The 22,265-nt window shown below is 49.5% G+C and overlaps 1 protein-coding gene across 1 annotated transcript in view; it reads left to right on the top strand.

Annotated features, from left to right (window-relative positions):
• ATP2C2 (ATPase secretory pathway Ca2+ transporting 2) overlaps window positions 6,603-22,265 on the top strand; it is a 79,022-nt gene continuing 63,359 nt past the window's right edge. The window contains exon 1 of the mRNA XM_005691840.3: window positions 6,603-6,971. Coding sequence (XP_005691897.1) covers window positions 6,873-6,971 — 99 coding nt within the window. The 5' untranslated portion in view covers window positions 6,603-6,872. The remainder of the gene's footprint in view (window positions 6,972-22,265) is intronic.

Consider the following 22,265-nt stretch of genomic DNA (forward strand, 5'->3'; position numbering starts at 1 on the left):
GAAACTGACGCGCCGCGGTGTGGGGGCGTGGTCGCCGCGGTGTGGGGGCGTGGTCTCCGCGGCGCTGGATCTCGGGCGCAGATTCGTGGAGGCGCCGGCTCCGGAGGTGCTCCGTCACCACGTCGGTCTCCTCCTCGCTGCCTTAGTCGTCACACCGTCCCTAACCCCCGCCAGCCACTAATCCACTCTCCATCTCTCTGATTTCGTCTTGTCGAGAATGTTCTATAGGTGGAACCGTACACTATGGGACCTTTTCAGATTTGCGTATCATCTTCCCAGATTATCCAAGTCTGTGGGTGTGCTCCCCTCCCCACTTTCTTGCTCCCCCTCCCTCCCTTACCCCTAAGAACCTCAGGGTGCCCTTTCAAAGGGGACGTTCTCTTCCCTGACTGGAGAGCAGTGGTTGACATCAGAAGCTCGCGTCGGTGCGATACTGTCGTCTCCAGAGCCTCCCCAGGTTCAGCAGCTGTCGCACTAAGGTCCTGTGTGGTGGTGGTTGTTTCAGGCGCTCAGTCGTGGCCAACTCTTTGTGACCGCCATGGTCTGTAGCCCGCCAGGCTCCTCTGTCCATGGTTCTCTAGGCGAGAACACTGGAGTGGTAGCCATTTCCTTCTGCAGGGGATCTTCCAGACCCAGGAATCACACCCGCGTCTCCAGCATTGGTAGGTGGGTTCTTTACCGACGAGCTGCCAGGGAAGCCCTGATATCTTTTATAGCCAAATGATAAAAACATTTCCCCAACTCTGAGATCTGATCCAGGATGACATTTGCATTTGATTGTTATGAGTCTTTCGTCCCTCTGGAACTTTCCATGGCCTTTCCAGACATCTCTGAAGAGAGGAGCCAGTTACTCCCTGGGATGCCCTCCAATGGGAAACTGGTTCCTCGTGATGGGACTTGGGTTCAGCACTCTGCCAGGAGTCCCCCAAAGTGAAGCTGTGCTCCCTCAGTGCATCGTATCCGAGGCGCACAGTGCCATTCATCCCAGCGGCGGTCCTGGCAACCCTGATCCCTTCGTCAATGTGGAGCTGGCCAGATTTTTCCAATCTAGAGTGACTGTTTCCCTTTGTAATTCACAACTGTCTTGTGGAAACACACTTAAGACACTGTAAATACCTTGTTTCTCATTCAACTTTCATCTGCTTCCTTTTTTAAAATGTTAACAGTATGTTTTAACTGAAGTATGGTTGATTTACAGCGTTGTGCCAATCTCTACAGCAAAGTGACTCAGGTACACAGACTCTGGTTTTGTATCCTTTCCCATTATAGTTTATCATCGTAGCATATTGTATACAGTTTCCTGTGCTGTACATTAGGGCCTTGTTTTTTATCCATCCTATGTGTAATAGTTTGCTTTTGTCTCTCTCTCTAAGTCACTCAGTTGTGTCCGACTCTTTGCAATCCCATGGACTGTAGCCCACCAGGCTCCTCTGTCCATTGAGTTCTCCTGGCAAGAACATTGGAGTGGGTAGGCATTCCCTTCCCCAGGAGGTCTTCCCAGCCCAGGGACTGTGCCTGGGGCTCCTGCGCTGCAGGCAAAGTCTTTTCTGTCTGAGCACCAGGGAAGCCCGGTAGTTTGCATCTCCAACCTCAGACTCCCAGTCCTTCCCTCTCCCACCTCCTCCTCCTTGGCAACCACAAGTCTGCTCTCTCTTTAACAGAATCTTTCATTGCAGCAAAATTTACCTGCACAAAAGTACACAAAATGGGAATTCCGCTCCATGAGTTACTACAAAGTAAACACTGAAGTCTGGGCCTGAAAGGGAGGGAGTTTTGGGTCCTGTACATAGTTGGGGGAGAACACAGTTGGTAGAGGTACCTTTGAAGTTCAAAGACGGGGCAGCTGGACTGAGCTCAGCTTGTTTGACAAACAGCCAGGAGTCTGAGCAGTGATAGGGGAGGAGGCTCCGGTAGGGAAGGGGCCATTCTAACAGCCACTTGGCTGAGAACTAACCACACCCCTTCACCCCTAAGCGGGGAGCCCTGGGGTTCTCTGAACTTTCAGAGGGAGTCACTGAGAATTTTGAACTCTCTATTACACTCAATGGGCACGAGTTTGAGTAAACTCCAGAAGCTGGTGGTGGACAGGAAGGCCTGGTGTGCTGCAGTCCAGGGGATCGCAAAGAGTCGGACACAACTGAGCAACTAAACTAAACTGATTACATTCAAAAGCCAACAGAAATTGTATATTTTCAAATTTCTGACTATGATATTCTGGAAAAGCAAAACTATGGAGACAGCAAAAAGATCAGTGGTTGCCAAGGGGTTGGGGTGAGGGAGGAATGAATAGGGGATTTTTAGGCAGTGAGATCCTTTGGATGACTCTGTAATGATAGCTCTATGACATTCTACGTTGGTCAAAACCCACGGAATACAGAACACCAAGAGTAAACCCTCATGTGAATGGATACATGTATATGTACAGCTGAGCCCCTTCACTGTCCACCTGAAGCTATCACAGCATTGTTAGCTGGCTGTACCCCGATACAAAATAAAAAGTTTTAAAAAGAAGTATATCCTCATGTAAATGATGGACTTATGTGGGGGTCTTCAGCCATACCACTGCCTTCTAGAAGGTTCTATATCTGCCCTCACCCAAGGTCATCCCTTCCTCTTCTGAAGATCTTTCAGTAAACACGTTTATTCAGGTGCCAGGCCTAAATAATTTGTTGGTAGCTATTTAAAGTGTAATAAGTAGAAGGGTTCCCAGGCCTGTCTCAGCCAGTGGGGAAATGTCACCCCGAGATGGGCCGATGATACCTACCAGGGGTGTAGGAGGAGGGAGGGATGACATCTGTATGAGGCATTTACCTCTCGGTGTTTAGCAAGACCCAAGACTTGGCACCTGGCATCAGGTTCCACAGGGCTTGTCCTGCCTGGTGCAGTTAAGCCCCTGGGAACCCCAGCAATGCCCACAGCTGTAGGAAGTTCTCAGCCAGTGTTTCCCCATCACTCAGCAATCAGTGACAGTGGAAGGTGGCAGACAGTGCCTGGGCGTGGGCATGGGTGTGGGGAGGGTGGCCAGAGCTTGGGTGCAAACGGGAGAATCATTTCACATAAGCAGGCCTCACTTGATCCCGTCTCTTCTCCCTGCTTGGAATGCTGTCCTCCCACCCCTCCAGATATCCACAGGCGTCACTTCTCACCTCGTTCAGGTCTCTGCTCGAACGTCACCTCTCCTGGCTGCTCAAGTGACAGGAGCCCCACTCACTCTTCAGTCCTCACTCCGTTTGCTTGTCTGCATCGCCTTGCTCGCCCTGCTAGTTTCCTGGGGCAGCCACAACCAATGAGCACAAACCAACAGAGATTCTCCCGCAGTCTGGAAGCCAGGTGTTGGCAGGACCATGCTCCCTCTGAAGGCTCTGGCAGAGAGTGGGGACCCAGCCTTACCTCTTGTGGCTCCAGGCGGTCCTTGGCTTGTGGCCGCGTCCCTCCCATCTCTGCCCCCATCTTCACGAGGCCTCTCCTCTGTGTCGTGTCTCTCCTCTCCTGTCTTTTATAAGGACACCAGTCCTTGGGTTTAGGGTTCACCCAGTTAATCTGGCATGATCTCATCTTGAGATCCTTATCTTAATCATATCTTCAAAGATCATTTTCCTAAATCAGGTTACATTGCCCCGCTTCTGGGGATTGGGACATGGACGAATACTTTTAGGGGGCCCTTTACTCAACCCACAGTCTGGTTTGTTTGTAGCCTGTCACACCCACTAGGAGATAAGATGCAAGAGAGCAGGGACAGAGGTCACGTGTATCAGTGGTTGGTCTCCATGGCCACGTGGCAGATGCTTAGAAATATTTGCTTAATGAATGAAAGTGGCTTTCCTTCTCTAAATTCTAATTTCTCCATCTGTGACATGATTATATTACTGCTTCTGTGCTCAGCCATTGAAAAAACAAACGAACTGAGGGTATGTGTAAAGATCATCAACTTCAAATGAAGTTTTAAAACTAATATATGTATATATACATATACATACATACATACATACATATATATATATATATATGGGCTTCCCTGGTGGCCAGATGGTAAAGTGTCTGCCCGCAATGCAGGAGACCTGGGTTCGCTCCCTGGGTCGGGAAGATCCCCTGGAGAAGGAAACGGCAACCCACTCCAGTACTCATGTATCCCTTGTATTCTGTACCTCTTGTTAATAGGATGCCTTCAAATTCCAACCTTAGACTTTCCCAGTGAGGTTTATTTCCAAATATATTTCAGGTGCCTTGGGATTGCATTGAGGTCTCCCAGCAGGGTGTGTTGTTGGGAGGTAATTTATGGGTCATGAAATGACACCACTTTCATACCGAGAGTGAATGGGACTTGAGTGTGACCTCATTGTTCAAGTTGCCCAGGGCTGATATTTCAAGAAAGGCTGGATGCTTTGGGCTGACTGGTACCCTTGTCTCTCCAGGCTGGCCAGAGCATCAGGACCCTTCACTCTCAGAGCTGCCAACCTCAGAAAGTCTCGCAGCAACAGTCTTGTCTGAATTCTTTTTCTTTTAATTTTCAGCTCTGCTTCTCCTATCACAGATTCTTTTATTATTATTATTATTGGCCGGGCCACTCAGCCTGTGGGATCTTAGTTCCCAACCAGGGATCAAACCCAGGCCCTCGGCAGTGAAAGTGCCAAGTCCTAACCACTGGACTGCCAGGGAATTCCCTGTCTTGTCTGAAGTAATTCCTTGAGAGTGGACTCTAGAATCCAATAGGCTGCAGGCAAAAATGGACAGGAAAGCAACTCAACTGGGAAATTTGAAACTCTCTCTTATCCTCCTTTGTCAGGTCAAGTGGTCAAAAATAAAGACATGAGCAATGGAGCCAGAAAATCAGAGTGAATAAATACAGAACAAATTTACAAAGAAAAGTACAGCTTACCAAACCCTTCCAGGGAATATATCAACTTGTCTAGTGAGATTGAAATATTTACAAAAGTTGCATACACACCAGGCACAAAGTCCCAGCAAATTAAGGAAGGTTCACAGAGCGGTGTACAGATACATTTTCTGATCACAAGGCAACAAAAAGAAAAGTTAAGCAAACTTAAGCCTAACAGTGTCCATTCAGCCATTCCAGGCACAAAGCTGGTCTCTTAAACTACTTTCTCTGTAATCCATTCCATTTTTTTCTTTTTTTTAATCCCAACAGGTCTGAATGTTGCACAATATCCACTGCCCAGAATCTGCTTCCTGAATGCCCTGGACATTCTCATGCCTGACCCACAAATTCTTGACAATCTGAGCTGGAGCTGAGGTGGAGCTTTCAAGGCAAAGGTATTTGCCCAACACATCACCCCCTGCTCACAAATAATCTGTTTATCAAATTTTCCCCAAAGCACTCAGTTGGAGGCTCCAGACCCTGACTCAGATAGGTGGTGTCACCCCCATTTTGTGGGTGAGTAAACTGAGGTGCAAAAAGGTGATAAGAATCGCCCAAGGTCACCCATTGGTTAGGAACAGGCCTGGAATTAAAATCTGACTCACACCCGAGTCTTGCTTTTCTCGTCACTTCTGGGCCTTTGCTGAAATTGATGGAAGTGGGCAGCGTCGTTTCTGCAAAGAGGGGAAGAGGCAGGAGAAACAAGAAGGTTTTCTAGAACCCACTGGGTTGAGTGGGGCTGACATGGCCACCCCTTGGGGAGCAGCTGGGGTAAGTGGCAAACGTTTGCTCCGAAGAGGCAGCACAATTTAATGGACACAAACACGTGTCCTGCCCTACAGTCCTTAAGTAACCCCAATCAACAGATAAGAAAACTGAAGCACACAATAGCAGCACAGCCTCCTCTGAAGCCCCCCTCCCTACTAAGCAGGGGGTCTTGTTCTGGATTCCCATGCTGTGTGAAGCCGAAACCCTTACACTTCTCAGTATATCCACTTGGAGGCTGAAAACCGTCTACACTGCACATTCACCCACAGGCTTTGGGAGCCATGTGAGCCAAGTGATGATGAGAGTGAATATGCCATCTCCATACCCAATATACTACGCCAAGCCCTGCCCTGAGCTTTTCCCATATAAGATGGTCCAGCAGATTTCCTCTCAATTTCACTATGAAGGAGGTGCCATTATGGTGGCCATTTTACAGATGAATAAACTGAGGCTGTGAACATTTAAGAAACCTTCTCCAGATCCCAAGATTAGCAAGCACCGGAGCCTGCTCTGCAAATGAGAATAAAGAGCTCATAGACCATGCAGCACCAGGCGTAGCCCAAAGGCAGCGGCTCCTCAAACTGTCCAGCTCGTGGGGTCCCCTCCCAGGCCCCTTCCTGGAGGTGAGATCTTAAGCTGTCTTCTCCTGCGATAACGAACTGGCAATCGCGTTCAGAGAAGCCACGTGGCCGCTCCCGAGCCTCCTGGCAGCTCTAGGAGCCTCAGCTCACATTAAACGGGCTCCCAGCATCTTAGCTGACCTCACGTGGCTCCCCAGGAGAATCACCTGGGTGGCTCGGTAGAGTTCAGCTTCCCGGCCCACTCAGTGACTCAGGGTAGGGAGGGGTCTGGTTTATCGCCTGTCTCCACCCCATCCCCCCGGCTCCAGCTGCATCTCACGATTGGACAAGTTCGGGAAACAGCCCAAGCTTTGAGGCGCCTCTGCAGCCCCCGGGCCTTCCGGGGCCGCCGCGGCCCCTCAAGGGCGGGAAAGTCCGGGAGGGGCGGGACCAGGTGCGCCGAGGGCCTCCCTGTGCGCAGCTCCGCCCCGGGGGCGGGGCCTCACCTGCGGCAGGCAGGTAGGCGGCTACCTGGTAACCTGGGCCTGGCCCGGGAGGCTTGGGCGCGCGCAGCCAGCCCCGGCCACGCCAGGGACGGAGGGACGCAGGCACAGGCGGCGGCCGCCGGAGGGACGGGAGGCTGGGCGAGGGACCTGCACCCGCTCACTATGTTCGAAGGACGCTTCTCCAAGTTGCTGCAGAAGCTCGCCTTCTGGGGCTCGAGCCACAAGTACGAGCTGCTGGCGAAGGGCGAGTTGGAAACCTTGGTGAGTCCGGGCGCGGGGCGTAAGACCTGACCCCCACCCCGTCCCACCCCCCGACCCTGTCTGCGCACCGCGGGCTGCGCTCCCCCAGGTCGCCCGCCTCCCTCTGGTTCTAGAAAGAAGGCGTCTTCCTAACACCAGCTCGCATTTCTGCTATGGGCCCAGCGTTCGCCTTTTAAGCTTTTTAACTCTCCCATGCCAGCCCATTTTGCAGATGCGAGACTGAGGCCGAAACAGGGTAAATATGTCCGATAAGGCGCACATGGCTAGCAATGACCGAGCAGACCTAACCTAGGTTTCTCTGACTCCAGAGAATTTAAATTCCGACTGCTATCGGAATTTTCTAAGTTACTTGAATGGGGGGGGGGCATTGGCGACAAAAAGTGTTTGAGCATAAATAGTAGCAGTAATGGTGGAAATCAGAGTAAGAGTAGCTGTGCCTTTCAGTTCTGCTTCCGGCATCTCCAGAGCCACTTTCGCAAAAACCACTCAGATTTCTCTGCTAGCTTTGCAGCCTCCAGAGGACCCTCTAGGATAAACCAACAGGATTCTAGGGCCAGGAGAGTTTTTCCAGTGGACAGACTGACACTCCTGTCCCCAAAAGCCCATCCACGTGGAGGACCCAGAGAGGCAGTGGGGTCAAGGGGTCACCAACTTTCTCCTTAGCTTGTAAGCGGAACTCACCGTGTGATACCAAGAGCAGAGAACGTGGTATTTCTGCAGAAGCATCTCTGGGTCTCTGCAGTTTTTAAACTGTAAATGAGTCGTTCAAAACTAAAATTCCTGAAGCGGTCCTCTGCAGGTGCTCATGGCCTTTTGACGGCTGAAGGGAAACCTCAAAGTTAAATTGACTTTTTAATGAATTAGAGCTGTTGGAAAATCTTGACAACGGTCAAAACATTTTGGTTGTATGGGTCTTAAATATTTGTGTGTGTGTGTTTGAAATAGTGTTTTATAGATGGACTCTAGCATGAGAATTCTGGTGCTAGATGGCAGACCACAGGGCTGTGTCTGGCAGTTCTCAAATAATCTCTGTTTTTCATATGTGAGGTGTATGTTAACCATGGGTTGGATACAAAGTCCAATTATTTCGCTGAAATCCATTTCTCTCCCTCTGTGTATGCCGTGTAACTCATTCTGTTGAAGGAACTTGAAGTTAATTTGCCAGCCTGGTTGCCTGTTCTATGTTACTTTTTCTATTTTTCTTTTTCACTTCATCTTTGACTTTTGCATCAAGCTGGGTATTTTTCAAGCACTCCTGATGTCGTTGGTTATAGCCAGATTCTATGGGATGTCTCGGTTTGCCAAGTACCTGGGGCTTCTCTGGCGGCTCCAAAGATAAAGAATCTGCCTGCAATGCAGGAGACCTGCGTTAGATCCCTGGGTCAGTAAGATCCCCTGGAGAAGGGAATGGCTACCCACTCCAGTATTCTTGCCTGGAGAATTCCATGGGCAGAGGGATCTGGTGGGCTACAGTCCATGAGGCCGCAAAGAGTCAGACATGACTGAGCAATTAACACTAACACTTAAGTGTGCCAGGTATGGGGATGACGTATCCTGAATAGAGATGCTAGGGAGAATTTGATCTCTGAACCAAGGTGGGCTTCATGCCCCCAGAGCTTTTCAGAGAGTCCCTTAAAAGTGGGACAGGTCTTCAACCTGTCTGTAGGTATTCGGGGGTGGAGGGGCACTCACCTACCTGGCGTGTTCTCAACAGCACCCTGAAGCATGTATGACAACTTGGCAGTGGAGGGGCGGTGAGACGGGAAACCCAGGCAGCCAGCCGCGCAAGCTGGCTGAGAAACCAAGTATCCTGTCTCTAAAGGCAACTCAGCAAACCCAGGAAATTATTAAAAAGTAAATGAGGAGTGTGATGAGGGAGGCGGCTGGCTGGCCAGCCAGGTCACCTGTTTCCTGCCAGCTCAGCTCACAGTCTTTGCTCTCCCACTTATGTCCTCCACTTCAAAAAAGAAGCAAATTTGCTTACCGTGATCATTTCCGCAATAGTCGTAACTCCTTCATGAGCACTTGCTGTAGGTGATGTCCTGGGCAGGCTCTGAACCTCCCCTCCACTTTGCCGAGTCACCCCAGTTATCATACTAATTACTATTGAGACCTTGTTGTGTCTCTTCACCCCTGAGTTGTATTAATTGTATGCACGTGATAGCTGAGGCTTTGGAGGCTCTCAGATTGGCCAGGTGGTAAGGTTACAGCTGTGTCCAAAACAAAGTTCATGGCAGAGACTGACCGTCAACAGAGAAATCCACCAGTTTCCAGTAGGAAGGAGAATAAAAAAGTGGAGTGACTGGGCAGGGGACAGGTGGTTGAGACAGGGGTCAAGGGAGGAGGACCCAGAGTCAGGAGCATCCAAGGCTGAGTCAGCACAGTCCTTATGCTCTGGAGATGGTTTATTCTTGCTGCATTTTCAACGTCAGGAAAAGGAAAGCATTTGGGAGACGTGCTTTCATTACTGGGAAAAAGCTTTCTCTGCCCATCAGAACCTTGGTTAAGGAAAATGTTGGACCAGAAATTCCTGCTTCCTGGATGACTCGGTGCCAACTCTGAAAGTTATCTTTGACCCTCGGGGCTCCCATCTCTTAACTGAGACTGGCATGGCTCCGTCCCGCACTGCCTTCCTGGTTGGTGAACTGATTCATCTCCCTGGGGCTCTGCAGGGTGAAGACTAGGTCCCAGACGACCCATGTCTTGGTCATTCATTCAGCCCAGATTCACTGAGCACCTGCCGTGTGTCAGGCTGGTGCTGCATGCCAGGGATGGAGTGGAGGAAAGGACGCATATGCCCTCATGGTGCCCTGTCCTGAGACGGGCCCCAAACCACAGACCACAGCTGACTGTTTAATGAGAAGGGATGTTTAAAAGATTCACTGGAGTGGCAATGACTAGGAGATGTGGGAAGGGCAGAGTTGATGGAGAGTTCTAGGCAGAAAGGAGTGAGGTGCAAGGCTTAGTGGGAGAGGATGAGGCTGCAGAAGCAGACCTCACAGAGGCTCTGGGCCTTGTGAAGGATTTGGGTTCCCTCCATAGTGCAACAGATGAGGCGTGCAGTGAACAGACACGGTCACATTTGAGTTTTTAAGAGATCACACTTGGATTGCAGGAAGAGGAGTTCTGAGACTTCACACACACAGACACACACACAGACACACACACACACACAGACACACACACACACAGACACACACACACACACACACACACACACACACACACCCTCAAAGATCTTTGGTATTTCTCAAAATTTAGCTATATACATGTCATCTTGAAGAAACGTGTTGGAAGCCCCCAGGGTTGTCTTTTAAGTATGTATTATTTATCTGGCTGGTCTCAGTTGTGGCATATGGGATCTTTAGTTGTGGCATGAGAACTCTTAGTTGGAGCATGTGGGATCTAGTCCCCTGACCAGGGATCGAACCCAGGCCCCTCACTTGGGGAGCACAGAGTCTTAGCCACTTGGGGAGCACAGAGTCTTAGCCACTGGACCACAAGAGAAGCTCCCCCCAGTGTTGTTTTACGTTAGTCATATCCAACTATTTGCGACCCCCTGGGCTGTAGCCCACCATGCTGCTCTGTCCATCAGATTTCGCAGGCAAGAATACTAGAGTGGGTTGCCATTTTCCTCCTCCAGGGGATCTTACCAACCCAGAGATTGAACCCATGTCTCTTGCACTAGCAGGCAGATTCTTTACCTCTGAGTCCTGGGAAGCCCTTCATGCCAAAATGTGACTTAAATAAGTATAAACCTAACATTGGCAATAAACATAGTCACATGCTTATTATGAAAACTACATTTATAATAAGATTATGAAGTACACATGTAGCAACTGTGTTTTGACGTGACTGGTGACCTCGTATCAAAAGTCAACCAGTGATGTGGAATGGTTATGTTCATTGTTGATTGCCGCGTAACACGTTACTCCCAAACGTGGCAGCTGAAAATCACTTTCTCTCCCAGTTTCTTTGAGTCACAGGTCTAGGGGTGGTTTTCCTGGGTACTGCCAGCTCCAGGTCTCTCGTGAGGTTGCTGTCCGGCTCTGCCCAGGGCTGTGGTCTCATCTGAAGGCTCTCAGGGAAGAAGGGGCAGGGATTACCACCTGGGGCTGCTGATTGCACAGGCGTCTCCTCACTTCTGGCATCTTCTGTTGACTGGAAGGAGTCTAGGTCCAGCTGGTTCTCAAAGGGGAGGGGATGACACCAGGGTGTGAATAAAGGGAGACAGGGTGATGGAGGTATCTAGAGGCTGCCTGCCGCACTGGTAGAAAGAAATCGTCTCTTAAATGAGATCACTCGCTAAACAGAACCACGCCTGGTATGAAGTTTGCTCCACAGCTGTCTGTTTTTGTTAGTGTTTTTATTAGTCTTGAGTCCGGTCTTTTTTTTTTTTTTTCCTGGCTGTGTTGGGTCTTGATTGCTCCATACCGGCTTTTCTCTAGTTGTGGCAAGCAGGGGCTCCCCTCTAGCCGCGGTGTGCAGGCTTCCTGTCACGGGGGCTCCTCCTGTTGTGGAGCACAGGCTCTACGCACGTGGGCCCAGAGGTTGTAGCACATGTGCTTAGTTCTTCCGTGCCATGTGGGATCTTCCTGGACCAGGGATCAAACCGATGTCCCCTGAGTTGCAAGGTGGATTCTTAACCACCAGGGAAGGCCTTGAGGTCCAATCTTCAGACTCTTTTGAATCTTGATTTTGATAAAGCTTATGCTGGAAATGTTTAATCACCCATATGTGTATAAAACAGCATTTACGCAGACCGAGACTGTGTCTGCTAGATCAGGACAACCTGCCTGTCACGTAATCATCATAGAACTTGAAGACAAGACCTTATGGAAGGGTTGTTTCTTCACCGTGTGTTGACGAGCGTGCTCACTGCTCATCACCCATGCCAGGTAGCCACGGGCAGAGACTGGGCTTGCAGACGGCCTCCCTGGCAGCACGGTTGCCCGCTTCACAGGTCAGACTTCCTGGAGGCGATATGCCGACGTCACCGCGTGCCGTGTGATGGCTCCATGCTCCCGCCAAGTTCTCCCTGGGCTTCCGAGAAGCCTGCATCCCTTCAGCGCACCGTGTGATTGTTGTCCTGGATGCAGGCGTGACACCAGGGTCATAAGACAGCTCTTTGTTATAAACCAGCCACCCGGAAGGTCTTTATGCTGTGTCATATTAGGCTGGTTATTAAAACATATTCAAAGTCTGTATGATCTTCGAAAACTTACAGGCTTTTGAGAGCATGTCTGAAGATGCTGTGTTGGAAACCCTGGCCCAGACCTGGTGTCATGAGCCTTATTAAGGGTAAAGGACCCTGGGTTCCTCGAGCTCCTGCGGGTGGGCTGGCTAGCAAGCTCACAGCCGGCTGTCTTCTGCCGTGTCTCACATGGTCGTCCCTCCATGTCCTAATCTTTCCTTCCGACAAGGACACCAGACCCATCCTAATGACCTCATTTTAACTTAATCACCTCTTGGAAATCCCTGTCTCCAAACAGTCACAGCCTGAGGTGCTGGGGTTAGGATATCAGCATGTGGGTTTGAGAGGAAGACTATTCTGCCTGGAATATGAGTTCCTTGTAGAAAATATCTGGGAGGGTATTTCTTGGCGGGGAGGGGGGGCCTTCTGTGGGCCATGGTGGGGGGATAGGTAACCTTCATAGAGGTCTCAATCACTCTTTTTTTTTTTAATTAAACTTTTAATTTTGTATTGGGGTATAGCCGGTTTACAGTGTTGTGACGTTACAGGTGAACAGCAAAGGAACTCAGCCATACATATGGGGCTTCCCTGGTGGCTCAGAGGGTAAAGCGTCTGCCTGCACTGCAGGAGACCTGGGTTTGATCTCTGGGTCAGGAAGATCCCCTGGAAAAGGAAATGGCAACCCACTCCAGTCTCTTGCCTGGAAAATCCCATGGACAGAGAAGCCTGTCATACATATACGTATATCCGTTCTCCCCCAAACTCCCCTCTCTCCCAGGCTGCCACACAGCATTGAGCAGGGTTCCGTGTGCTCTACAGCAGGTCCTTGTTGATTACCCATTTTGAATATAGCAGTGTGTATATGTCCATCCCAGACTCCCTCACTGTCCCTTGCCCCATACATCTCCCCTGGCAACCATAAGTTCACCCTCAAAGTACAGACACTCTTAAAACCGTGTTTGTCAGCCCTACCTATGTGCCCCAGACCCCTGGAGATGACCTGTTTCCTTCCGGCTGGGCCGTCCTCACTGTGACCTTCTCGTGGGTGGGTAGTGGAGCCCAGCAGAGCAAGTGTCTGACACAACTGGAAACTCAAGTACTTACCAAGGAAGATGTGCTCCAAATTCATGATTCTGGAGTCCCCGGGGTGAGAGCAACTTGAAACCTCTGGAATAAAGTCAAGCCCTACCCATAATTATTCTTTATAGTTCAAACCATTGAACCCAGACTACTGTGCTAACTAGGTCTGGTAGGTTTACAGCTGACACCCAGGATCACCCCAGGTACATCTCAGAATCCTTCTGTCTGTGCCTCTCCAGTGAGACTGAGTCTGGTGGAACTTGTGGGTCGGGGGAAAGAGTATTGGCCTTAAAGACCGCTCCTAACCAGGAGATCTTGGTGTAGGCAGGGGTTGGGGCCAGGAGCCCAGAGCTGGAACCCACCCTGGCTTCCATCACCCTGGCTGTGTGAGTTTGGGCACATTCTCTGTCTCTGCACATCCACATGTCTGTCTCTGAAAGCGGGCATGTGCCCTTAGTGGTTTTGAGGTTCCTCATGGCTCTTTGTGAAGATTAGATCAGGTGATGTGTGTAGGTGCTGACGCAAGTGTGCTTTCCTGGGGTGAATATAGTCATAAGAATAAACGAGAGAATGTAAGGAAAGCTCGGCACGATGCCTAGCTCAAACAGCGGTGATGGTTTTTATTAGGAATCATCCCTGTCCCGTTGCTCTCTGAGCTCAGGTTGAGTGTGCAGCGAGATGCTCAGGAGCCAGACTGGCTACATAAATTGCAAGATGAAAACATGGGGCCCCTTCTTAAAAAGCGGTTTAAGAAGTTCAGGTCGTCGCCGGCAGATCATTGTGGCAGCACAGCCGGCCTGGTGGGGCGTCCTTGTGTGAGGTCCATAGTTGGACATGCCAGGCGTTCTTGCCGTTTGTTTTCCTCCTTTGCAGGCTCTGCACAGCCTTTTCTGCCCTTCGCATACTTCTGTGGCTGCTTTAGAATAGCTCTTTCCCAAACGCGGTCTGGGGCCCAGGAATCTGAAGTCTGAGTCGCAACCAGCCCTCTGGTGGTTCTGATGTTCCCTGCGTGTGATAAGCACTCTTTCTCCATCCCTGTGACATCTGTCCTCCTGAGGCCAGATCCTTTTAGTGAGTTAAACACTTGTACTACCCAGAGGAGCTTATAATCTGGTGGGTAAGACAGAAATTGTACTAGTGCGTATATAATCACAAGGTGAGATAAGCCCCATGAAGGAAAGCAGCACATGTAAGAAAAGAGTTAGACACAGCCTGTGTGTGCCTGTAGCCTGTGGGGATGCTGCTGCTGCTGCTGCTGCTGCTGCCGCCGCCGCTGCCATCAAGGTGCAGTCTGGGGAGACTTCCTGGAGGAGGTGGCAGGGACTTGGCGACCTGAGATTTGAAGGCAAGCTACCCATTCTCATTTTATTTTTTTACATAGGCCGCATTTCACGCACGCCCTGGAGGATGGCCTCCCTCCTCTGACCCGGGGGATTCTGTAGGTTGCTAGTCTCATTCAGCGGCACTGCATCTCCAGTGTCAGAAATCCCCCCTGGGCTGCCCCTTCCTCCCTTCTCCAAGTGCCATCAAATTGAGATTTGAGTGAGTTTTGCCTTCACTGACCATTGGATTAGGCTAATGTTAGTGTTCTCCTGTTTTTTATGAACCAGGAACACTACATTATTTTTTCTTTATCCTCCCCCACCTCCGCCCCACTTCTTTGTCCTTTTTCCTTTTTCCTTTTGAAACTTGTCTTAGTTTTTTGGTTTGATTTTTTGTTTTTTTCCCTCATAAACCAGAGTAAGTTTGCAGAGTCTGAAATTCCTCCTTCACTCCCTTCTTTTCTTTCCTCCTCGATGGGGAGGTGGAGGGATTAGTTGCCCTTTGCAGCTAATCGGTTTGCAGTAATCAGATCGCCGTTGATTTGGGCAGTCCCAGCCTCCTTCGAGAGAGGCTGTGATTAGGAACACTGGCGTCCGCAGCACCGGCTGCCTGGAGGCAAAGTCCTGTTTTCCCACCTGCCAGCGGAAGATTCTAAGCCAATTTCTTAATTCTCCCTTGCCTCTGTGTTTTCTTCTGTCCAGTGGGGTCAAGTGTACCTGCCTCAGAGCTCTGTTGTGGAGTGGAATGATTCACTGTGTGTGAAGTGTTCAGGCAGCATCTGATCACACAGTAATTACCATTGTTTGTATACAACAACATAAGTGTCTTTTTGTTTATTTTTTTGTGCATAGGGTCCTACTGCACACACAACGGGAAACTCCTCCGCCCTTCACACTTCCCCACAGTGCATCCTGATCAAACACGTTCTTTTCTTCTTTCTTTTTTTTTTTAAATTTTTGACTGTGCTGGGTGGTCTTTGCTGTGCACAGGTTTTCTCTCGTTGCAGCGAGTGGGGGCTACTCTCCGTTGCTGTGCACAGACTTCTCATTGCAGTGTCTTCTCTTCTTGCAGAGCACAGGCCCTAGAGCACATGGGCTCGCTAGTTGCAGCTCACGGGCTTACTTGCTCCATGGTATGCGGAATCTTCCTGGACCAGGGATCGAACCTGTGTCCCCTACATTGGCAGGCAGATTCTCAGCCACTGAACCACCAGGGAAGTCCTCTTTTCCTGTTCCTTAAATTTTGCTGAAGTACAGTTGATTTACAGTGTTGCGTGAGTTTCTTCTGTGCAGCCAAGCAACTCAGTTATACACATATGTATTCTTTTTCATCCCATCATGGTTTATTACAGAATATTGGATAGAGTTCCCTATGCTCTGCAGTAGGACCTTGTTCTTAATCCATTTTGTATATCAGTATAATAGCTTGCCTCTGCTAATCCCAGACTCCCAGGCCATCCCGCCCCCAGCCTCTTCCCTCTTGACAACCGTAAGTCTGCTCTCTATGTCTATGAGTCTGTTCCTATTTTGTAGATAAGTTCGTTTGTGCCGTGTTTTAGTTTCCGCATGTAAGTGATATCATATGGTGCTGGTCTTTCTCTAACTTCCTTCACTTACTATCATCATCTCTAGGCTCATCCACGTTGCTGCAAATGGCATTACTTCCTGTTTCTGGCTGAGTCGTATCCCACTGTATGTATGGACCACGTCTTCTTTATCCATCCTCTGCTGATGGACGCTTAGGTTGCTCCCATGTCTTGGCTCTTGTAAATAGAAGCACATTCTTTCCTAGTGGCTGTGTAGGCATTTTAATTTAACCCACATCCCCAGCTGATGGGCTTTGGGGTAGTTTCCCTCCTTTCATTTTCAGAACAATGTTCTGCTGAACACCTATGGATGCAGCATATTATTTTGAATCCTTACAGAAATCCCTCTAGGAATCTAAGCCTTGGAAAGTGAAGTAATTTGCCCAGGACCATGCAACTCCCTAGGGAGTGCGGACCCAGGCCAGCCTAGATTCTGTGCATGAATTCTCCACTCCCACTGGCCAGGTTTCTCTTCTGCGAAGTTCCTGTTTCGCTTGTTGTAATCAATTAGTATTGGGCTGGACAAAAGGTGCCTTTGGATTTTTCAGGAAGAGCGTCTGGAAAACCCAAATGAACTTTTGGCCAACCCAGTATTTTATGACAAGTTGGCTTGAGGCTATGTCAATAGCCTGTTTCTCATTTTTGCTCAGTTTTAGCATCTGTTGGTGATTCTTGCCTGAACCCATTACTTTTTAAAAAATATTTATTTTTAATTGAAGCATAATCACTTTACAATATTATGTTGGTTTCTGCCATACATCAACATGAATCAGCCACAGGTATACATGTGTCCCTTCCCTCTGGAGCCTCCCTCCACCTCCCACTCCATCCCACCCCTCTAGGTTGTCACAGAGCCCCAGTTTGAGTTCCCTGAGTGATACAGCAAATTCCCACTGGCTATTTTACCTAAGGTAGTGTATATGTTTCCATGCTACCCTCTCCATCTCCATTTGTCCCACCCACTCCTCCCGCTCCCATCACATCTCCATTGCTGTCCTGCACGTAGGCTCATCAGGGTCACCTTTCTAGATTCCATGCTGCTGCTGCTAAGTCGCTTCAGTCGTGTCCGACTCTGTGCGACCCCATAGACGGCAGCCCACCAGGCTCCGCCATCCCTGGGATTCTCCAGGCAAGAACACTGGAGTGGGTTGCCATTTCCTTCTCCAATTCGTGAAAGTGAAGTCACTGAGTTGTGTCCAACTCTCAGTGACCCCATGGACTGCAGCCTACCAGGCTCCTCCATCCAAGGGATTTTCTAGGCAAGAGTACTGGAGTGGGGTGCCATTGCCTTCTCCTCTAGATTCCATGTATAAGCGTTAATATATGATATTTATTTTTCTGACTTACTTCACTCTATATAATAGGCTCTAGGTTCATCCGCCTCATCAGAACTGACTTAAAAGGCATTCCTTTTTATGGCTGAGTAATATTCCATTGCATATATGTACCACAGCTTCTTTATCCATTCATCTGCCGATGGACATCTAGGTCACTTCCATGTCGTAGCTATTGTAAATAGTGCTGCAATGAACACAGAGGTACATGTGTCTTTTTCAATTATGATTTCCTCAGGGTATATGCCCAGGAGTGGGATAGCTGGATTATATGGTATTTTTATTCCCAGTTTTTTAAGGAATCGCCATATTGTCTTCCATAGTGGCTTACGTTCCCACCAACAGTGCAAGAGCGTTCCCTTTTCTCTACACCCTCTCCAGCACTTAATTGTTCACAGATTTTTGATGATGGCCATTCTGACCAGTGTGAAGTGATGTCTCATTGTAGTTTTGATTTGCATTTCTCTAGTAATGAGTGATGTAGAGCATCTTTTCATGTGTTTATTAGCCATCTGTGCGTCTTCTTTGGAGAAATGTCTGTTTAGGTCCTCTGCCCATTTTTTGATTGGTGAACCCATTACTTTTAGAATGTTTGCTGAACAGCAATTTTCCAATTTTATCATTCCTTCCTCATTTACTACCTGGTGCTTGGTATCAGAAAGAGCTGCCCTAACTCACAGACCTAGAGAACAAACCTATGGCTCCCGGGGCACAAGGACAGGGGAAAGGGATAGTTAGGGAATTTGGGCTGGACATGTACACACTGCTATATTTAAAATGGATAGGGACCTACCTGGTGGTCCAGTGGCTAAGACTCCATGCTCCTAATGCAGGAGGCCCATGTTCCATCCCTGGTCTGGGAACTAGCTCCCAAATGGCATAACTAAAACCCAACCCAGCCAAATAAATAAATATTTTTTTAAATCAATAACCAACAAGGACCTACTGAATAGCACATGGAACTCTGCTCAGTGTTATGTGGCAGCCTGGATGGGAGGGGAATTTGTGGGGAGAATGGATACATGTATATATATGACTGAGTCCCTTCCCTGGTCACCTGAAACTGTTACAACATTGTTAATCAGCTATGCCCCAACACAGAATAAAAAGTTTAAAAGGAAAACAGAGCTGCCACTTTCTCCTCTTTATCTAGGTGTTCGTGTGTTCGTTCATAATCATTCATGCATCATTCACACACTCACAAATTCCTGTTCTGTTAGTGGGTTAAAATTTGTTACCCTCATTTTTTTTTTATCCTTATGCCGAGATTTGGCCATTAGAAGCCTTTTCTCATGGTGACTTTTCTGTCTGGACATCTTTCCGTCACTCTCTGAGCATCTGCCTGCTCTCTGCCATAACAAGACATTCCAGCTCGTTGTGTACCTTCCCTGAGCCAGCCCTGGGGACAGCCGTTTCTTCTAGGAGTCTTGGCTCTTTTCGCTGGAAGGAGATGTATTTATTCTTTAAATTTCCTTTGCTGCACCGGGTCTTAGTTGCGGCACATGGGCTCTTTAGCTGTGGCATGTGGACTCTTTAGTTGTGGCGTGTGGGATCTAGTTCCCTGACCAGGGATCAAACACGGGCACCTTGCATTGGGAGTGATGAGTCTCAGCCGCTGGAGCACCCGGGAAGTCCAAGAAGAAGGGTATTTAGAAATCAAGGTCTGGTGTGCTGTGTGCCCATGCTCCTGGGGTGCTGTGGCCTCTGGGCCCTCTCAGGGCAGGTGTGTGTACGTGTACACTGTTAGAGCCATATTCAGTTTTATACTTGTGTGTGCGTGTATACATGTATATTTTATATATTTGATCATGGCTTTCAACCCAGGGCTGGTGCCAGCTCTGTGTATATTTGTAACTCCGTTCCCCAACAGCGAGAGTGCCAGCTCACATTATGTTTGGTATATATTTGCTTATTACCTAATCTCCCTGTGTGTAACCAGGCTCCTCACCTTGCCACCCACCTGTTGGTCCCCAGTCCCAGCGGCCTCCTCCTAACCCAGCTGCGCCACCTGCTTCCCCACAAGACCTGTACTCTGAGCACCTCACGTCGCATTGGCAGTTCTTTGCTGTCTGGGTTCATACCACCATCATTCACACACAGAGAACACCAACTAGGTGTGATTTCAAGAGCTGGAAAACACCTCTGAAACCCGTCTTGACCTAAGGCTGGACCTTGAGAACCTCTGCCTCACCAATGTTCCATGTGTGGTATCGTTATCCCCATTTTACAGAAGAGAAAGCGGAGGCTCAGAGAAGTCAAAGGGCTTGTTGAGGGTTGCTCGGCTGGTAGCTGGGAACCTGGATCAGGGCCCAGATCAGTGAGACGTGGGCCTGGTGATGTTCCCTCCACCCAGTTTCTGCAGTTAGGGTTCCCCCCGCCCAGCATTAAAAAGCAATGGACCAGCCCTTTGAGTTCATTCGCATCCCTCTTGCCTCCTGTTGACACTGTGTTCCCAGCCCTGCCACCCTCCGCATGGGTCCCTTACATCGCAGCCTCTGCCCTCCCTTTCCAAGTTGACATTGGCCCAGTCTTTGATCCTGAGCATCCCAGCCTAGGAAGGCCCTCCCCTTCTGCTCCGGCCCTGCCCCAGGCTTAGTCAAGACTGGTTTATCTCACTCAGGGTTCAGGATCCGACAGGACGCAAAAGGGGGTCCAGTAGAAGTCTCTCGCTGCCTGTTTCCCACCACCCAGTTTTGAGCCCCAAAGGCAACCAGCCCCCGGTCTCTGTGCCCTGATTATGCTAGCAAACCCATCCTCTTCTCTTCTTGGTTATAGACAGGCTAACCTATTGCTCATGATATGTTTTGCCCTTTTTTGTTTTTTCCTTCTCAGTCTATTGCTAAAGGTGCCACCTCTTGGGAATGCTGCTGGGCAGTGTCTGTTGCTCAGCCCCTCAGTCGCGTCTGAATTTGTGACCCCGTGGACTGGAGCCCGCCAGGCTCCTCTGTCCGTGGAATTCTCCAGGCAAGAAGACTGGAGGGGGTTGCCGTTTCCTACTCCAGCATCCTTCCCGACCGCAGGATCGAACCCGTGTCTCTTGTGTCTCCTGCATTGCTGGTGGATTCTTTACCACTAGGAAGCGCACCTGAATCTCTCGTATGCGTCTCCATCCTCATGCGTGAAGAAGGCACCTCAGTGACAATGCTGTGTAAGAACTTGGATCCGCCCTTCACAGCTCTGTTGGTGATGACTTTGCCACTTGCCCAAAGCTCGGCTTACCTCTCTTCCTCAGTCAGCCTTCACACGCGTTCAGCTTCTGCCTTCTCCTTCTCAGGTGCTTCTCTGTCTTCACTGCCCCTCTTGATCCTCTTTAGCCCCCGAACTTTCCAGGCCACCTCTCCTCCTCCTCATTGCATCATCAGTACTGAACGCATCCAGGGCAGCCAGGGACTGCTTGTTCTCCTCCCCGGTACCCATCCTTTATTAGTGGCATGGGGGTTCTTTCCAGTGCTTACTTGACAGGCACTGTTGCAGTGGCTGACTTTGAACAGAAACCATTCTGCAGTAAATGAATCTGCAAAAGAAATGACTAGAACAGGTCCATTTTCTGCTTTTAAAAACTATTTATTTATTTTAGGCTGCGGCGGGTCTTTGTTGCTATGGGGGCTCTTCTCTCGTCGTGACGAACGGGGGCTCTTCTCTCATTGTGATGAACGGGGACTCTTCTCTCGTCATGACGAACGGGGGCTCTTCTCTCATTGTGATGAACAGGGGCTCTTCTCTCTCGTGATGAACGGGGGCTCTTCTCTCGTCATGACGAATGGGGGCTCTTCTCTCATTGTGATGAACGGGGACTACTCTCTCGTGACGAACGGGGGCTCTTCTCTAGCTACGACGTGCGGGCTTCTCACTGCAGTGGCTTCCCTTGCTGTGGAGCACTGGCTCCAGGGCTTCAGTATTTGCAGCGTGTGGGCTCAGTAGCTGTGGCTCCCAGGCTCCAAAGCACAGGCTCTGGAGCTGTGGCACACAGGCTTAGTTGCTGCGCGGCATGTGGGATCTCCCTGGAACAGGTATCAAACCCGGGTCTCCTGCATTGGCGGGCGGATTCTTTGCCACTGAGACACCAGGGAAGCTCTCTCTTTATGGAAGTCACCTGTTCTGGACATTTCATAAAAACCAAATCAAGTGATAACATGGCCTTTTGTGTCTGTCTTCATCAGCACGGGGGTTTCAAGGTCCGTTTGTGTTGGAGAATGTTGTTTCCTAGGGTTGATGAACAGAGCACCCCAGATTATGATGGCTTCAAGCAACAGAAATTTACTTTCTCATAGTTCTGGGGCCAGATGTCCAAGATCGCAGTATGGGCAGGGCCTGGCTCTAACGGCCGTAGTGGAGAACCTGTCCCATGCCTTTCTCTTAGCTTCCAGTGCTGCTGGTGAAGCAGTTGCCTGGGCTTGTAGTGGGATCGCTCCATGCGGGTCTGTCTCCGTGTCCAGGACTCTCCTTACGAGGTCATCAGTCGTATTCAACTGGATCTCACCCTGATGACCTCATTGTCACCTCGTTACCTCTGTTAAGACCCTGTTTCTAAATTCAGTCACATTTGAGGTCAGGGGGTTAGGACTTCAAGATAACTTCTTTTTTCTTCCAGTTTTATAAAGATATAAATGGACGTACAGCATTGTGTAAGTTTAAAAGGTACTGCTACTGCTGCTGCTAAGTCACTTCAGTCGTGTCTGACTCTATGTGACCCCATAGACGGCAGCCCACCAGGCTCCCTCGTCCCTGGGATTCTCCAGGCAAGAACACTGGAGTGGGTTGCCATTTCTTTTTCCAAT

Source organism: Capra hircus, chromosome 18 (genome assembly GCF_001704415.2).
Source record: "Capra hircus breed San Clemente chromosome 18, ASM170441v1, whole genome shotgun sequence".
In the NCBI taxonomy this organism is placed as follows: domain Eukaryota; kingdom Metazoa; phylum Chordata; class Mammalia; order Artiodactyla; family Bovidae; genus Capra; species Capra hircus.